The 18815-nt window shown below is 27.7% G+C and overlaps 3 protein-coding genes across 3 annotated transcripts; 1 reads left to right on the forward strand and 2 right to left on the reverse strand.

The window, feature by feature from the left end:
- Positions 1-1117: 1117 nt before the first annotated feature.
- OCT59_020584 (uncharacterized protein) lies at positions 1118-3328 on the reverse strand (the record flags this gene model as incomplete). Its single annotated transcript, XM_066149282.1, has 1 exon — positions 1118-3328. The coding sequence occupies one exon, from the start codon at positions 3326-3328 to the stop codon at positions 1118-1120; it is 2211 nt and encodes a 736-aa protein (XP_065990205.1).
- Positions 3329-7708: 4380 nt separating this feature from the next.
- OCT59_020585 (uncharacterized protein) lies at positions 7709-15864 on the reverse strand. The gene is made up of 19 exons (XM_066149283.1): positions 15753-15864; positions 15437-15555; positions 14037-14782; positions 13407-13757; positions 13179-13317; positions 13022-13102; positions 12655-12940; positions 12522-12577; positions 12353-12436; positions 12134-12268; positions 11483-11693; positions 11124-11383; positions 10925-11027; positions 10503-10825; positions 10192-10390; positions 9521-10087; positions 9349-9415; positions 9160-9268; positions 7709-9090 (listed from the first exon to the last, which is right to left on the reverse strand). The coding sequence occupies exons 3-19, from the start codon at positions 14180-14182 to the stop codon at positions 8638-8640; spliced, it is 3570 nt and encodes a 1189-aa protein (XP_065990206.1). The 5' UTR covers positions 14183-14782; positions 15437-15555; positions 15753-15864; the 3' UTR covers positions 7709-8637.
- A 494-nt stretch (positions 15865-16358) lies between these two features.
- Positions 16359-16973, forward strand: OCT59_020586 (uncharacterized protein; the record flags this gene model as incomplete). The annotated part of the gene is made up of 3 exons (XM_066149284.1): positions 16359-16382; positions 16514-16640; positions 16799-16973. 3 exons carry the CDS (start codon positions 16359-16361, stop codon positions 16846-16848), a joined length of 201 nt encoding a protein of 66 aa, XP_065990207.1. The 3' UTR covers positions 16849-16973.
- Positions 16974-18815: the final 1842 nt, after the last annotated feature.

Raw genomic sequence — 18815 nt, forward strand, 5'->3', positions numbered from 1 at the left:
ATTCATAATTTTTTAATTTTTTGTCCCGCGGCTCATCATACACGAGTCAAAGTGAAAAAGAAGTCATGATTACGTAAAAACTCACATAATGAAGTTATAATTCTACTCGATGCTATGTAATTCGCATCGACCGAAATTAGACTTAAATCGAGCCGATGACATTTGGTACTGGCACGTCGATCACTTACGAAAAGTGATTATCACGAGCATAGTAAATGACCTCAAGTTTAACTTCAAAGCGAGGTGGAGTGCACGCAAACGTTAATGGCTGTGCCCACTCATTGTGCCTGATGGCTGATACTAGACCTTCTGAACTACGTTAAAATGAAATTTTTTAGGATCTACTATGTACGATTTTTTGTAATCTGTAAAATAAAAAGAGGACATGTAACCGAATAACCGATCTGTTTTTAGTCGTTTCGATCGATTTCGTAAAATCCAATTTGACATACCTTATACAATATCATAGTAGGATTTATGTATTTATGTTTCATCTACTGTATAAAATATTTTAAATATAAATTTAAAAATTTTATTCATGGAGTTTATATTGACGAATAGAAAATGTTCGATTATATCACACAATGCATTGTTCTAATTAAAGTTTATCGTTATTCGTTAATGCGAATAAAATTGTAATATTTTACATACATTTAAAACAGACATAAATATATAATATTTACTAAAATATTGTATAAGGTATGTCAAATCGAGTAATAAATCATCCTAATTAAAAAGAAAATTGGTTACTATCGCTATATATGATAACAGACAATAGAGTTCTAATAAATAAATATACAGCATATCAAAATAAATAAAAAATAAAAAAATCAAACTATAATATTATCAACTTCCTTAACTCACTATCTTTTAAAAAAAAGGATTTAGTTAATAATTTGAACTTTCACTTGATCCTGAATGCTATCATTAATCGTTTTTCTGCTCTTTATAAAAAAATAAAATGTGAAACTATTACAATAACCTAGATTATCTATATAGCACCTCCCTAACAACCATTATGACTTTATGACATGATTGTCGCCTCGAAAAAAAAATATAAAAAAAGGTATAAAAAAATCACCAATACTACATACAGGAGTAGAAAAACAGCATCATATTATCCTATTTTCACCTTTGCTGGATTAACATACCCATCTATCCCTATAATACCAGAATCTTTAATATGTAATTCCTTTAATTTAGTTAATTTTTTCAAAGATACAAATGAACCTGTAAAGTTATTGGAAAAATTTTCATTATAATTCCCTAAAGATAGAACCTCTAAGTTTACAAAATCTTTCAAAAACTCTAAGCCATTATTTTGGATATTATTGTTGGAAATATCCAAATGAACAAGCTTTCGAGGATAAGGAATATTTTTTAAAAAACTAATGGCATTTAAATGATTATAAGCTAGGGTTATTTTTTTTAGGTTTTTGTTATTCATTAATTTCAAGGAAATCAACTTATTTTCTATACAATGCAATAATTCCAAATTAGAACAACCACTCACATTCAACTCAGTCAATTTGCTTTTCAAATATTCACCATCAATTATCAGTCTCTTTAAATTAGGATATTTTTGTAAATTCAATTTCCCTCCGACAATGCCTTCAATAGGATTTTCATAAAAATCAATTGCAATCTCTTCTACTCTTCTTTTATTTTCCTCGGTTGGATATAATTGGTCCAAATATTGTTGTATACTTAAATATTTTGATGATGGTGATTTTTTCCGTTCATATACTTGATTCTTCAATTTGATAATTTCTTCATTTTTATTTAAAATGTTAACCAACCTATTAAAACCACCTTTTGCCTTCAATTTTTGTTGCAAATCTTTTTTTTCTTGCATAGCTCCAACATTACCAACCTTTGAAACCTTTTCCTGAGTACTTAATAGCATTTCCAATAAAATTTGGGCTTCGTTATCAAAACTTATATTCTCCTTTAACTGTTTCAACTTAAGAGTTTTTTCTCCAATCCTCATAGTCAAATCAATCTTATTCCATTCTTTAAAACTTATAGAATTATCATCACCCTCCACAGATGAAATGGAATCATCATCATTTTTAAGTTTGAATTTCTTTAATAGCTGCTCCTCGCGTAATAATTCCTCTACACTACTTTTACTTCTAATATCGATATCTTTTAATCCAATAATTGTAGAGTATTTAATAATCTCTTGTTGAAGTTGTTTTCTTTCATTTATTTCTAGTTCTCCAGATAAAATTAGTGATCTTGTAATCCATTCCTTTTCTTCTAATAAATTATTGATTTCAATTTTAGATAATTGGCCCGCTAGTTTCCTTTTTAAAGTTCCTAATTCATTTTTTAATTTTTTTAATTCTGATTCCTCTTCACTCGAATAACCTCCCAAATCAGCCTTGGAAATTTCCTTCTGAACATTAAGCAACCTATCCAAATATTCTTTTTCTTCATCATCTAGTCTATCCTTAAATTTACTAATAGACTCAGATAATTTCGAATCCCTTTCTTCTAAATCCTTATTTACTAGTTTTCCCGCCTCTATTTTTTCCTTCAACTCAATTAATTCCTCCAATTTCTTTGAAAGCAATTGTTTCTCATCAGGTGAATTAGATGAAAAAAATCCATTGAAATAATTCTTAATACTGTAGCCAATTTTAGTTAAGCCAAGTTTAGTTAATAACGAACCAATTTCTTTTTTCAGCGAGTTGAATTTATTCTTTATGCTTTTTGAAGTCATTGGCTTATAATTATTCATCATGCATTCTTTTTCCAACATGTATTCAAACAACTTATTTCGACTCTTTTCAGCATGAGAATTATCTACATGAATAATTCTTCCTTCTGATAGCATTTTCTCAATATCTTTATATTTATCTTTACTGGATTTAATTAATGCTTCAGTATCACTTTTACACGCATTACCATCTTCAAAATCAGGAAAATGTGTCCGTACAATAGTAGTATAATCAAAAACTTTATCATCAAAAAGATAGGAACTAAACCACCTAAAATCATCTATTTCGTTCTTAGTAAATCTTTTATCTACTACAAGTAGAATTTGTAATATGCCTTCACAAATATAATTGTCAACCTCCTTTCTGAATTCAGCTAATAATTCTTCCTTTTCATCCAGTGTTGTGTCTTGAAAACCGACAGTATCTATTACTCGATAATTTATTTGATTTCTTGTAAATTCTTTTGCTTTTGCTTCTTTAGTTACACTAACACTACTTGCACTTGCCTCAAAATACTTTGTTCCACTTATCACATTAGCCAAGGTTGATTTGCCAGCACCTGTTCTGCCAACCAATAGAATATTTTTGATTTCTTTTGCCATGATATAGTGTAATAAAAAAAAAAATTTTTTTTTTTATTTAAGTGAATTTAACAATTTAACAAAAATTTTCTTTTTTATAAATAATTTATTGCTATGACTGCGCGACATAGCCTGTTATTCAGCAAGATTTCTATCTAAAAATTTTATTAGAATTAAAGTTATTCAAGTGCAGAATCACGAGCAATTTTTTTATTTAGAAGTTCCTATTACAGAAAAGAAATTACGCCAAATTATCAGTGTCACAATGATTAGACTCATTACATAATATTTATGATTGCCTTGTTCTGTCGTACATAATGGGTTTCTTTGTTTGTCGAACACACCGAACACACGAACACACTATGAACACATAAAAAATTATGAGAACTTGAAGTATACACGCATAATTTTACATTAAAACTATTTTTGTCATTTTTAGATATGAAAAATATTTGAAAAATGCCGATATTTATATCGAACACACAACCGAACACACCGATTAAATTATTAATACTCATTAGATAAATTAAATTGTTTGTTAATAATATACATATAGTTAATAAATACAGACTATATGTAAATATTGTATTTAATACTGTATGATTAAGAAATATTTCAAATGAGGTTTAATTGTTCGAATCGCCCCAATAAAAAAAATAGCCAAAGCAAATTTAGAGAATACAACGAAATTGATTATGCATATTATACGGTAAGTTAGTAATATTCTGATTATCATCACGGCTGGCGGTATAATATGCATAATCAATTTCGTTGTATTATCTAAATTTGTTTTAGCTATTTTTTTTATTGGGGCGATTCGAACAATTAAATCTCATTTGAAATATTTCTTAATCATATAGTTAGGGATGGTTAGGTCGGTCCTGGTCCGGTCCTGGTCCCGGGACCTATAAGTCCTATTGAACGGACCTAGTCCCAGGACCTGATCCTGAACCAAGTTATTTATAGAATTTATGGATCTAGTGATAACTAAATATAAAAAAAGGGAGTTGGAGTATTGGGATTCACTTTTTTATATTGATTCTATATAAAAAAGTGAGTTGCGGTATTGGAATTCACTTTTTTATATTGATTTTATATAAAAAAAAAGTGAGTTGCAGATATATATATATATATTATTGCGATTCACTTTTTTATATTGATTTTATATAAAAAAAAGTGAGTTGCAGATATATATATATATATTATTGCGATTCACCTTTTTATATTGATTTTTATATAAAAAAAGTGAATTGCAGTATTGCGATTCACCTTTTTATATGATTTTAATATAAAAATATGAATCGCAATATCGTAACTCACTTTTTTTATATGATTTTAATTATATAATTTTATATAGATCTCTTATGACCTGTATATTTAATGTTTGATTTCTATCTAATATATATTGATACTTTATTGGCTAGGATTTTTTAGGAACTGGTCCCAAAATTTGGACAAAGATCTGCAGACTAGGTCCTGGGACCAGGTCTTTAGGTCCAGGACCTAGGACTTTACCATCCCTAATTATACATGACACAAACCAAATATAGAGATTACAACGAAATTTATTATTTTACACGACACACTGGAAAATTTGCGCCCGCCAGTCACTACGTAAAATTCATAGCCCACTTGCCTTCAAACTTTTATGCGATGCAATGTTAGTATGTTACTGCATGTAAAAAATTTTTTCATGTGCTGTAGATAAAATTTTGGGAGATTCCTTACTCTTCAATAATACCAAAATATAATTATTGTTTAGAAATATCCCAATAGAATAATATGTTTTAAATATAATTTATGAACTTAATAATATGAATAAAATGACCTAGATTTAATTATTATTTACTTTAAAATGAATTCATTTTGTTTTCATGTTCAAATATCACAAACAATTGTATAAATAAATTATTTTATCCTGCATGTACAACTATTAAGTGCAAAGAAACTAACAAGCATTATCATAAATTATGCAAGAAATGCTTAGAAATAATGAAGATTAAAGTCATAAAAATTTTATAATTAAAAGCTTTAAAATGATTTAAAGGGTCATTTTGCTGAAATTAGAACTACTATATTAGAAATTTAAAAACGAGTTAATAGATTATGATTTAAATTTACATAAAGAGTTTATGAAACTAGAATACGAGATTAGAACGACTGAATGAATTAGAAAATTATTTTAAAAAGTATAATGAAATAATTTTAAGATAGAATTACAAAATAGAACTATTATTTTGTGTGAAATCTCGTAATGTAGTTTATTATACATAATCATAGTGAACATAATAACCAATCAATTACTGATATTATCACATGATAATTATACATCGCGTAATGATATTTAATTTCAAATTTACGGTATATTAAAATTTTATACAAAAAAAAGAGATTTATAATATTATTGTTAAAAAATATTTAGAGACATTTAAATATAATAAAATTTAAATACTAAACATTAATGTACTTGGTTAAATAACTTTCTTAGTTCTTAAGACCAGTTCTTATTAAAAAAAAAAATAATCTATGTATTGATTTAATACCTGTAATTAAAATTTTGCTATTCAATCTGATGCTAATGAACAGGAAAAAGTGAACAAATAGTGAAATTGCAAATACAGTATTATGAAAACAATAATTATAATTGCATACTCATACAATACCGATGCTTCGCTGTAAATTGTTATCCCTGAGTAAATGGAATATAGAGAACAAGCTTAGTAAAAGCTGAAAAATAATTTAATCCTCTGTCAAATATTTCAAGCGATTTAGTAAGATTCTCACATTCTTCAATTTTACACTTTTCTTTTTCAGTTATAGAAAGATTTCTTTAATAAGAATCGACAAAATTAATTTTTATTTCAATTAAGACTTTAAACATTACTTCATTATCTAGTTTTTAAGATCCAATTCACTATTTTCTCCAAGATTATTCCAGTAAGATTCCATATCCTTCCATAGTTTAATAGTGTATTCAATAACTTTCTCATAAAAGCTAGGATGCGATTCTGATAGATCAGTTGTCTGAAATCTTTTTTTGATCAAAAATCGGCAAAATTTATGCCTCATTACATCAAAAAAATGTGTCATCACGCCGTTTCATCTTTCCATGAACAATCCGTTCACGTTCAACCACCCATTCAATCATCTTTCTTCGAACCAACCGCTCAACACATTATCGATTTGTGGAATCAACCTTAAAAGTCGTTTATTTATATTTAAACCTATTACGGAAATGATTGGGTGCCATCACGTGTAAATATTTAAAATTTATGTATTATTTATTTTATTTTTCAAAAAAAAAAAAATTGTAACATGTTTGTCACAAAAGTTTTTCACCCTCCCATTTTAGAATAATAAATTTCACCTAACTTTATAATCAAATAATGATAAGATTTTATTTAAATTTTTTTTTTTTTAAATTGTGGTATAAACAAAAGTTCAATTTCTTACAACTATATTGTCACGTTAAAAACTTAGAAATCAAGACCCATTAGACTTCATAATGATTTCGCTCAGAATGTAATTTTTTTTTTTTTTTTTGATATAGTTCCATTTTATCGGTTGTAACAAAGATGATCATGTAACGCAATTGAGATAATAAACAAATGGGGTAAAATTGTTGTTTTTTTACCATAAATTTAGCGGTAAGACGAAATGGTGTAGAGTAGCCGTAGTGTGTAAAATCTATGTGCACAAGGTGCATATGTGCATATTAGTTTTTAAGTGTGCACAGTTACACAACAAAAAATGTGCACAAATTATTACTAAAAATAGATAAATTATATATAAAAAAGGCAATTTTAGATAAGGATTTGTTATGATTTCTTAATTTAGTAATAAATCTATCAACTTGTGCACATGACTTTTGGTTCAGATCTTACACACTGAGAGTAGGGCCCCCGTGGTGAGTAGAGTATTGTGACATTTGGCAGTGTGTAACATAAAGGGTGAGAAACATACGCAAGTGATGAATAGACACCCAGCCAAACCGCTGGGCCGAGGTGTTTATTTATCACTTGAGTATAATGTCACATCCTCGTTATACTCTACTCACCACGGGGCACTACTCTACACCTTTTCGTAGCACTCTCAAGGCATTTTTAATCGGGTTGTCTATTTATTTCACGTATTTTCTCAGAGAATTGAAGGATGGTAAGCTACAAAACGATCAAAACCAACAAAAGAGCTGGTTACGATCAAGTTGTCAAATAGCAAGTACCATGGGTAACAATCGACATCTGACCGAACTTGTTCATAGCATTAATGGCAGAGATTATAAATAGTTGTCAATTTTCGTTTTTCTTTTTCTTTTTTATTTAAAAAAAAAAAAATTTATATAAGGTTGTCACTAAAATTCTAAAAAAAATTTATACATTTGTACACTAACGATACGCATTTAAAATGACGAAAAAACCTTACTATCCTGGTTTTTTTTATTTTATTTGTTGATTTTTTTTTTAAAAACACTTAAAATCAGAAAATATATATTTTAATAATATATATATACATATATATTAATTATATATATGTATTTTTCAGAGAGCTGCTATTAAATTTTTTACCTTTTTTTAAGAAAAAAAAATTCCTAGATTATTGAAATTGTCCCTAATTGTTCTCTCTTTTTTTTTTTAAAAAAAAAAAGAATAAAAGCATTCAGGTTTCAAAATTTTTCATCCATAAAAATTATAAATATAAAAAAATAAAAGAAAAAAAACCATAAAAAAAATACATAAAAATTGATAATGATATAATGTGAAATAGATAAGATATGATAAAAATAAAATGGAAAAAAGGAAAAATAAATGCTTAATTATTAAACAAAAACTGAAAAATATTCCAACAAAAAAAAAAATGCAAAAGGAATATGCAAAAGGAATATGCAAAAGTATCATGAAAAATTGAAAAGAATATTACAATTGGAAAATAATGAAAAAAAATGCAAATTTTCAGTGTTTTGTAAGAAAGAAAAACAAATAAAATGTATATTTCGAGTAAAAAATAAAAGGGGGGTGAAAATCCCGTATGCAAAATAAATTGTAAATTAATAGTGGCAGTAATAATTAGAAACATAAAAAAATACTTTTTTTTTTTTTAATTAAAGTTCATTTTTTGTTTTGCTATTTCTTTTTATAAAAGAAAAGTTTTAAACAATAAAAACAATTTGGGAAGAACACGAAAACTAAACTAAAATATCTTTTTTTTTTTTTGTGAAAATTGAATTAAAGGTGATCTAAAAAATTCATGTTCATTCTCTTAAATCATAAAAAGTTTTTTTTTTTTTTTTAATACCTAAAATACATTGTTAAAAAATTTTTAAAAAAATTAAATTATTTCTTAACCTTTGAAACTTTGGTTGTTGACGCTTTCTTTGGTTTATCTTTGCTTGCAGCAGTTGGTTTACGAGTGGGAGCTTTTGATGTGGAAGATGATTTGGTTGTTGATGTTGATTTTTTCTCACGATTTTCTGCTGTTGCTGCAGCTTCCATCTCTTTGACCATTGAAGTAGCAACTTGTGGTCTTGATTTTCTACGGTTCTTTGTGCAACCACTTTCATCTAAAAGATGTGACTTCCAACCTTGTTCTGTCGCGGGCTTAACAACTGTTTTACAAAGAGGACAACGAACAATATCTTGTCGAATAACCATACAAGCTTGTTTTGCCATGTGTTCAAGGTAATCATCAGCTTCGATGACTTCGCGACAGCGAGGACATTGTTTAACGAATTTACTCTTATCACAATCATTCAACATATGGTCATCAAGAGTGGAAATTTCAAGAATCTACAAAATAAATTAATTCAGATAAGTTTCTGTTATTTTAACACAGAGTAATTTTTCATTTCAACTTACAATATTACATAAACGACAATTGGTCAATACAGGACAGTCGTTCCAATAATGAGTAACTAAATTGTCTTCAGTGAATCTATCATCGTGTTCATCGCAGAAAATACAATGTCTAAAGATAAAAAAAATAATATATATTAGAATAAAATAGATATCGTAAAGTCCGTTATCAATATCACGAACAATACTTACCTATCACCTTTTGATTCATCAGTCTCGTCAGTTATTTTTTCAGGCTCTGCTGTTATTTTATTTTGCGCTGTAAAGGAAAAAAAACAATTAATAAATTAACAATATAAATAAATCTTTTCCGGTCTATAAAAGCGGTAGAAAATATGACTTTTTTTATTAAAAAAAAACTTACTCGCATTAACAGAATTTTTTCTTCCACCTTTTGTTGCTGATTTATCATCTGTTGACCCTCTTCGGGATTCTGGTTTAGCTTTAGAACTAGCGGCGGATGATTTTGATGCCGAAGTTTTCTTACTTGATGCAGCTTTACTATCATCTTTAGATTTCTTCGCTGGAGCAGATTTGCTAGGAGCTGCTGATTTACTTCCACGAGCTGCTGGGGTTTTCTTAGTAGGAGCAGCAGCAGCCTTATCTTTTTGAGCTAATTCTTCTTTACGGAGTTGTTCTTCCTCTGCTTCAAGTTCCGCAGCTAATCGTTCTTCTTCAGCTGCTAATGCTAATTCCTCTTCATCGAGTTCTTGATGGTATGCTTTTGTAGCATTAACATGGTAATCATCGTATTCATCCTTCATTTTATGATTGGTATTATTCATCATATGTCGTACTTCCATTAATTGCTGTTCTAATCTATTAACTGTTCCACGTTTTGCTAATGGTTTTTGTAGTAATTCCTCATCTACTTCGAAATTTTCTTCTGCATTGGGGTTTTGTTTTGGTGAGGTAGGTGGTGAAGGCTCTCCTATAAAATAGTGAGGGTGACAAAATAAATAAATATATGAATACAAAAAAGTTTCATTTAACATAATAATTATATATATATATATATATTTTCAAATAATTTACCTGCAACTTTTCCTGTTGCTTCCCATTCTTTAAGGAGATTCAAAATACTTTCTAATGACGAAGGTTGAACATCTGTAAGGTATTGTGCAACTTCTACTCTACCAATACGTTTAATAACTTCAAATACAAGTTTTACAGCAGAATCTTGAACATCGGTATGACTATTATTTAAATAAGATACTGCTAAATCCATAACAGCCTAATTAAAATTAAATTAATTTATATAATTATTAATAAGTGCTTCATTCAAAATTATTGTTATTTTTTTTTTTAAAAAAAAAAAGTTTAAGATATTGTTATTAAATACTCACGTCAAGACTTAATTTGTTATCTTTATCAAATTTTCCTTTTGGAATTACAACAACTCCAAATTCTTCTACCAATCGAATTATAAGCTCAACTGTAGGTTTTGCTCTTTTTAATGATTGTGAAGATGTTTTTGCTGGTTTGAGAACTATTGATAATACTGATTGAGTCGGTGTTCGATAAGTCTTGGCTAATAAGATAAACAATTCAGTAGAATTTTGTTTTACGCGTTCATTTGGATCCGCTACTTTGCTGAACAATAATTCATAGAGATTTTCAACAAATTTCCATGTTGACATATTGGGAATTTGATAATGAGTGCCAAATCCTATAATAAAATTAATTATATAAATAAAATAAAATAAATATACAAATTCAAATAACATATGAAATATATGAAATATATGTATTTATATTTTAAACTTACTGAGTATTTTCTTCCAAAGGATTAAAACTTGTAATGATAACTCTTCATTGTTATCATCCAAAGCCTCTTGCATAATTTGATAAGTTGCTTTAACTAATGAAACCTAATAAAAAAAAAAATATACATAAATATAAATATTTTATTCAACAATAAATATTTATTAAATCAAACATTATTAATTCAACAAACATTAACTTACTTTATCAAGACCTTCAACATGCAAACCTTCGCCATCAATATCAATTCTTTTAATAACATCTGCTATAGCAGATTCTTTTAGTATAGAGTCCTTGGACAATAGGCGCACAATAACATTATCTCCAAAGTATGGAATTGATAATGCAAAGGCGGATCTTGCTAGATCTGATAATATAGGACCGTTTTCGGTAAATTCATCTTTTGGTGGATATTCTGGATATTCTTCTTCTCTTGAGATATAAGCCGTCATAGGTCTATCATCTACAAACGGTGTCCAAGGTAAAGGGGTTGTTGAATGAGTAGGTGTAGTAGGTGCTGAAAATTCTTGTTGTTGATCATACGTGTAATTGTTATAACTACCTAAAAATCGGTTTACTGATGCATCACTGCTTGTTCGGCTTTTTTGCATTGACGGAAACATTGGTTCTGGAGCACGCGCACCAGATCGGTCTAATGATGCATTGCTGCTTGTTCGGCTTTTTGAAACATATGCAGTGGTTGCAAATAAATAATTTTGCTGAAGCTGGTGTTCATTTCCAGAAAGTACACCAGTTACGTCAGATGATCCATTCTAAAAAAACAAGAAACTATTACTACACTTAACCTTTACAATAAAAATAAATTTCTATATAAACCATACTCGATATAACAAAGTATTTATCATATTTTAAATAATTTAAGTAAGCCGTCGAATACATATCGAACACAAAAAAGAAAAAAAAAACTATTCTACAACTAATGTTCTAATATTCTACAGTTATATAATTGATACATTTTTAGTTTGACCCTATAAATTCGATATAAACTATTTTACAAATTTACATACTAAATATATACTAGTTATATATTACAATAACCCCGTTCAACAGGACAATACAAGATTTTTGACCAGTCAAATATCCGTATCATTCCGAAAGATTTATAAGGTCAACCTCTTTTTTTTTTGAATTTCTATATATTTACACGTCTTCCAAATTTTACTTTTCGCGGAAAGCGACATCTGCGACTCACCTCAACATCATCCGCTAATCCTATAATGTCTTGTAATGATGGATCAGATATAATGACCTCTCCCGATTCATCCAAATCTAAACCTTCGTCAGATAAAATTACGCGAACTTCTCCTCTAATTTCTTCTATTTCACGCTATTGTTTAGTAAAATAATAATAATGTTAATGGTGTTGAAATATAAATAATAAAAAATATAAATCATATATTGAATAACTTGCCTTATATTTGTCAGCATTGTCAAAGTCTTCCTCTTCAACGGCTTTCTTTTTTAATTCTTCAAAATTGCAAACTTCTTCAGAAGTCTTGAAAACAAAGCAAATTTTATAATAAATTAGTATTTATTAGAATAATTTTATTTAAAAATTTATTTATTCATACGAATTTTACCTTTTTAACTAATTCTGTACAATATTTCAAAACTTTTGCCAAGTTGAAATCTTCCACTATAAAAATAGTAAAAAAAAGGTTAGTATAGAATAATTATTTTAAGCTGCACTTTTAAAATATTCAAATAGCTTGCCTTTCACCGCAGCCTGTTTTGCTCTGCCAAACGCAGCTAGCAATTTTTCCGTCTCCTCGCCATTTGACAAAAAATCATTGGCGGTTACCGGATTGTTGTTTTTGATCGTTTGGTTATTATTGGGTGATGGGGTGGTAGTATTGTTATTTGGCACTGATAATGATGAGTTGGGAAGAATAGAATACAATGATGTGAAATTTCTTTGATCATTGGGTGCAATATCTTGGACGAAGGGGACGATACATGTCTCGGGCGAAGCTACACGTGACAGACCTTCGTCAGCATGCTAAAAAAAAAGATATTTAAGATACATAAAAGTTAATATCAAGTTTTAATTGAGAATTATATTATTAAAGTAGTAACATACCTCGATAGGGATTTTTTGACTTTCACCTGCAAGTAAATAATCCGCTGGTTCACCCATGACGGCTATTCCTACTATACCAACCTATAATTAAGAAATAAAATAATTTTTTCCTTAGGGATTTTTTTATAACCAAAAATCAATTTACTTAATTATTTACCTGATTGTATTGATTTAAATGATTTGAATAACAACGACGAGCGACCAATCTTATATATTCGCATTCAGTATCAAGACGAACGGATTTTAATTCTCGAGCTTTATAATTTGCTCGTTCGTTGCTATCAAGGGCACAATATCTATAAATTCAATAATAATAACATTTTAAAAAAAATTTCTTCCTATTATGTTACGACATTTTTTCACATGATAAATTTAAAGCGCGTACCCTAGTCGTTTAAATAGGATATAAGGTCTATTATCGGGTTTCACTATTTCATATTCATTGTCTTCTGAAGATATTGATGACTCTTCATCATCATCTGGATTTATACCATCATTATCTATCATTTTTGGAAGTTTATCCCAGGATAACTTGGATAATGTCCTATTTTCATTATTGCTACCTCCAGTATATATGTCTTCCATTCCCACCATTTCTTTTCTTTGCTGTACAGACCCAACATATATATCTAATTTTGTTGCAATTTTATAATGATGCGATAATATTTGTAATTTTCGAATTCTAGCTGCTCCACATGATACTTGCAATATTATTTCTTGTGGGTATTTACAATATCTTTATAATATATTAATTTTTTAATAAAAAAAATATAAAATAATATAATCACATGATCAAGTTGGATCGGAATGATTAAAAAAGTTCGGATAAAAAAAAGAGAGAAAATTAGTTAATAATAAAATTTTAAAATTCCCCTAAATTCTCTAAATTCAAATATAAAAATGTAACATTTCTTCGATGGTAATCACGTGTCTTAAATAACTTTGTGTACTTGTGAACCCGTGTTACATGACTTGTTACACGAACAATAATAATCACAAAATTTAAATATTTTACCTTTCCGATTGCCATCCCTTTCCATGTTTAATACTTCCTTCTTTTGATAAATTTTTATTGTCTTTTGGTAAAAGTTGATGTGGTGGATAATTATCATCCCATCCTGTTACATGTACAATTTCATATTCTAAATGTTGTAATGACATAGTAGCCGTTCCTTCTTGTGAAGGTATTGATGTTTGTGCTAAGGAATCCAGTTTGTTATCGGCAACGTAAGTTAATAAAGGTGAAGCTTCTTTTGTCTCTTGATTATCTTCAATATTTGTAGTGTTATTTAGAATATTAGAAATTTCAAGTTGAGCAGATTCAATATTAAGAGGTTCTTCAATATTGTCGTCCGTAACACTACTATATTCAGTTTCTTTATTATTTACACCTTTTTCTTCTTGTTGTTCGTTATTTATATTATTTACTATTACTTGTTCTGATTCAGAAATTCCTTCGGCTACTTGTTCAGATTCAAAAGTTTTTTCAGTTACTTTTTCCGGTTCAGAAGTATCTTCAACTACTATTTCCGATTTAGAAGTTTCTTCAGTTACTTTTTCCGATTCGGAAGTTTCTTCAATTACTTTTTCCGATTCAGAAGTTTCTTCAACAACAGGTGAAACTATTTCTTCTGTTTCTGTCTCTGTAATATCAGTTGTTGAAATAACTTCAGTTGTTTCGGAAGGGGATGACTCGTATTCTTCTTGGGACGGTTTTTCTTGGCTCGGAGGAATTTGCGATGAAAGTGGAACACTACTTGTCTGTTGTTGTTGTTCAACCATGTTTCAAAAGTTCGAAATTGAAATAAAACGTAAAGAATTTTGAGTTTTTTTTTTAAAAAAAATAATAAATAAATAAAAAAATGATTTTTAATTGAGGAATTGATAATTTTTTTTTTTTTTTAAAAGAAAAATAATAATTTTTTTTTTGATTGTTTTTATGTTTTCTTATCGCTCTATATATAATCATTTTTTTTCTCACAAGTTATAAACCTTTTTTTTTTCTAAAAGGTCCTTGATTTGATGGACTACAACATCATACAGCATCATCATACATGGAGAAGAACGGTTGAAAGACACGCCACTAAACCTTTTAATTTAGCCAATCCATATGTGCATATATCCATAATTGATAAGACATATATGCAGATCAATCTAAGAGAGAGATGTTCCCTGCCGGATGTTGTATCAAATTGATTATTTAAGTATAGACTGCAGATGATTCTGCTTTATTCTTATGATACTCTTGTGAATCATACTTTTCATAATTTAAATGATCGAAGAGCGAAAAAAAAAATCATAAAGAAAAAGTGTACAAAAAAAAAAAAATATTGTACACGAAAGCAATTGAAAAATAAAAAAGGAAACAAAAAAAAAAAATTAAAGTTTGAAAAATATGTACATATGAAACTTTACCTGTGAAAATAGTTATAAAAGTAGTAGAGCAACTACTTTTTTTAAAAGTGTGCGTGCGTTATATTGTGGGTAGTGTGAAGTTTTCGAAATAGAGGGTGCTTAAGTTTGTTTGAGACCGTCTGATAAAAATAAAATAAAATATTATATATATATATATTTTTTTTTCCGAAAGGTATATAATAAAATTATAAAAGGGGAAAGGAAAAAAAAAATTTATAAAATGTGACTTAAAAAGAAAAAAAATTGTTCGTTTTTCTATGTTTAAAAAAAAAATAATGATTTTTTTTCCCTTAGTTATTATTAAAAAATATATTACTTTTTAGAGGTTTATCGAGAAAGAAATATATATATACGATTTTTTTTTTATATTATTAACTTTTTTTAGTCTTATTGTTGGGAAAAAGGTTTTGGGAATGAGGGATAAAGAAAAAAAAATAAAAAAATAAAAAAATAAAATAAATAATAGAATAAACGGTGGAGAGAGTCAAAACAAAATATAAAATAACGAGTTCCCAGCAAGCTTTCTTTTTAACTGACTGAAAACTCAAATAATGAGGGAACGAATTGACAATCTCTCAGGGGAAAAGGTGTAAAGGGGAAGAAAGGTAAAAAAAAAAGTATAAAAAAAAAATAAATAAATAAAAAATTAAACACGCAGTCACGTACCTTTTTTGATTTTTTTTTATTAGTCAATTTTTTCCTTTAGTATAACCTTTAGTATAAAAATTTGGAGGAATATTATTAGCGGAAAATTAGTTATAATAATAAATTTTTTTGGCGGGATAGATTTACTATACACAGAAAAGTGTCAAACGAAACACGAAGCAACGGTTTCTGTAAAGCAATAAATTATTATTGGTCTATTAACCGAAATCGGGCATTTAAATTTTAACGTGGGTTTATTGAACGTATATTTTGTAAAATGTTACCTAATTTATGCAAACATGTTTGACAGTAATTTATTCACAATATTTACTTGTAAAACTTGTAAAAAAAAATTCTATTGTACTAAAAATATAACTTTATTTTATTTGCTCACCTTTTTAATATAAATATATATAATATAATATTTTTAAGATTTTTGAAGATCAAAGGAAGAAAGAAAAAAAAAATGCCAGAAGTCCAGCTGGATTAAAAGCTAAAAGGTCGAATATAAATAAGAAAATCTTACTTTTAGATAATTATAATTGGGAATTGCTGCGAGGTAAAGCAGAAATTTACTTTTTTGGCAAAAAAAAACTGTCAGAACGGTGAGCAGCAGACAGTTTGCATGAAGTGGGGAAATTGAGGCGGCAAAAGAAAAAGGGAAAAAATGAAAGCATATATTTATACTTATTTTTTATTTTATACAATAATTTATAGGTAATAAAATGATAACACAAATAGACAAATATAGTACATTGTGTCATTAATATAGTCCATCTCTTTCATAAACAAATGAATGCAAAAGCGAGGAAGGACCGAAAGTTTAAATTACAATAAAGTATCTTTTGAGTTTATTGATGGTAACTAGAATAGTTATCGGTTAGACTAATCTAAAATGAACGGAGGAAGAATTGGGTTTCGTCATTTGATGAACATTCCATTCTATCTTTGTAATAACCATGATTAAATTATATAAACTATAAAATCTGGTTATAAAGCAGGTAAATCTTGCCACAGCCGGAAATAAATAAATATAATTGGTTATTTGAAAGTTAATATTAGTAAAACTAAATGGGGACGGCGTATTCCGCGCACGCATTTAAATGAAAATAAATATGTAAATACGTAAATATGTAAATATGGGGCGCAAAAATATTTTTTCTATAATAACGCTTTGGGCGCTTTGGTAATTGGAATTTTTTTTTTTAACGTTGTACAAGAACAGTTCTTCCCCAGATTATTAGTTAATTAATAGGCGCGGAAAAGAACGAAGATCACTTTGTTACTAAACTTTTAATCTGCATAAAATCTTTACCAAAAATGTTAATTAAAGTTAAGGGAATATCTAGTATAAAAAACAATGTTACAAAATTACAGTATAAATAAGATCGTAAATAAAAAGTTGTGACGTTAATTTTGACATTTTTCTAATATGGAAAATCATTTGTTGAAAATCAAATGATCACAACAAATAATCAAGTGTAAAAAAAAAATATTTTAGTATCACAAGTAATATACCACGTTCTATGTCAAGTATATAACAGGTGTGATGGCTATGCTTATATGCTGTCTATGCTTTTGTCTAGCGTCACCCCAATTTTTTAACTTGTAAAATATGTTACTCTTGTTACTCTTTACTATATTTGCTATATATTTATTTTTTTAAATTGTTTTCATTCCTATTGTTCTTTATTTTCTCCTGAATTGTCCTTTTTTTTTATCACACAAAAGAAAAAAAGAATTTTTTAATGAAAGAACATTTTTTATAATATTTGATAAAACAAAAATCTTTCTTTCTTTGAAAAATATTGCTGAAATTTAACCGATGAAAACATTACATCACATGCTTGTTATTTATGTAACAAAGTAAAATGTGAGTAATGTATACTATGTACATATGGAATTTTTTCTTTTTTTCGTTAAAAAAAAAAAAGTAACAAAGTGAGGTTTTTTTTTCTTTGTTGAATGATAATCAGGTAATTGTTCAAATGTCTTTCTTCTTTATCATTTCCACTATGTAATGCTCTGTAAGGAAAATTGAAATTCACGCTTCAAACTCATGTAAATAAACGGGTTTTATATTAGTTTTGTACTTTTTGTTAACTAATAATGTATTAGTTAATGTTCATTATATCAAGTATTTAATCAAGAAATATAATAATCGTAAAATTATTACCGATTGTTATTGTTACAACGCGTTCTTCACTGAAATTTTTATTTTTGTCGATTATTTTCGCGATTCATCACAAAAAAAGTATTTTTATGTCACCTTTTCGAATTTTATTTATTTTATTTATACAAATAAAAAATATATATATACAGTCCTCTTGAAAATAATGCAACAAATTACATATTGTCCCTTACTCTCACATGACAAAACAATGATCTTTGTAAATGTCACGTGAATTTTCACAATAGTTTCATATTGTCCATTTTACAATTCTTTGCTGCGTATGTATGTATAAATCTATATTCAGTCATCAGTGTCATCAAGAAAACTGATAATATTATTCATGACACACATACGGACAATATGAAACACTAATTATTTTCAAATCAGATAGCATACATACATACACAGTAATGGACAATATTTAAAACTTTTAAAGACACTGAATATTTTTAAGTCAGACTGCACACATACGTAGTAAGAATAGCATACAGTATAAATGACATTGAATATTTTTAAGTCAGACTGCACACATACGTAGTAAGAATAGCATACAGTATAAAT

Source organism: Rhizophagus irregularis, chromosome 3 (genome assembly GCF_026210795.1).
Source record: "Rhizophagus irregularis chromosome 3, complete sequence".
Lineage (NCBI taxonomy): Eukaryota > Fungi > Glomeromycota > Glomeromycetes > Glomerales > Glomeraceae > Rhizophagus > Rhizophagus irregularis.

Bases quoted from the DNA above. Each gene is read 5' to 3' on its own strand.
- OCT59_020585 (XM_066149283.1), bottom strand. From the start codon at position 14,182: ATGTCATTACAACATTTAGAATATGAAATTGTACATGTAACAGGATGG. The intron at 13,758-14,036 runs GTAAAATATTTA...TATATTATAAAG, and splicing joins AAGGGATGGCAATCGGAAAG to ATATTGTAAATACCCACAAG. The intron at 9,269-9,348 runs GTAAGTATTGTT...TTTTATCTTTAG, and splicing joins GATGAATCAAAAGGTGATAG to ACATTGTATTTTCTGCGATG.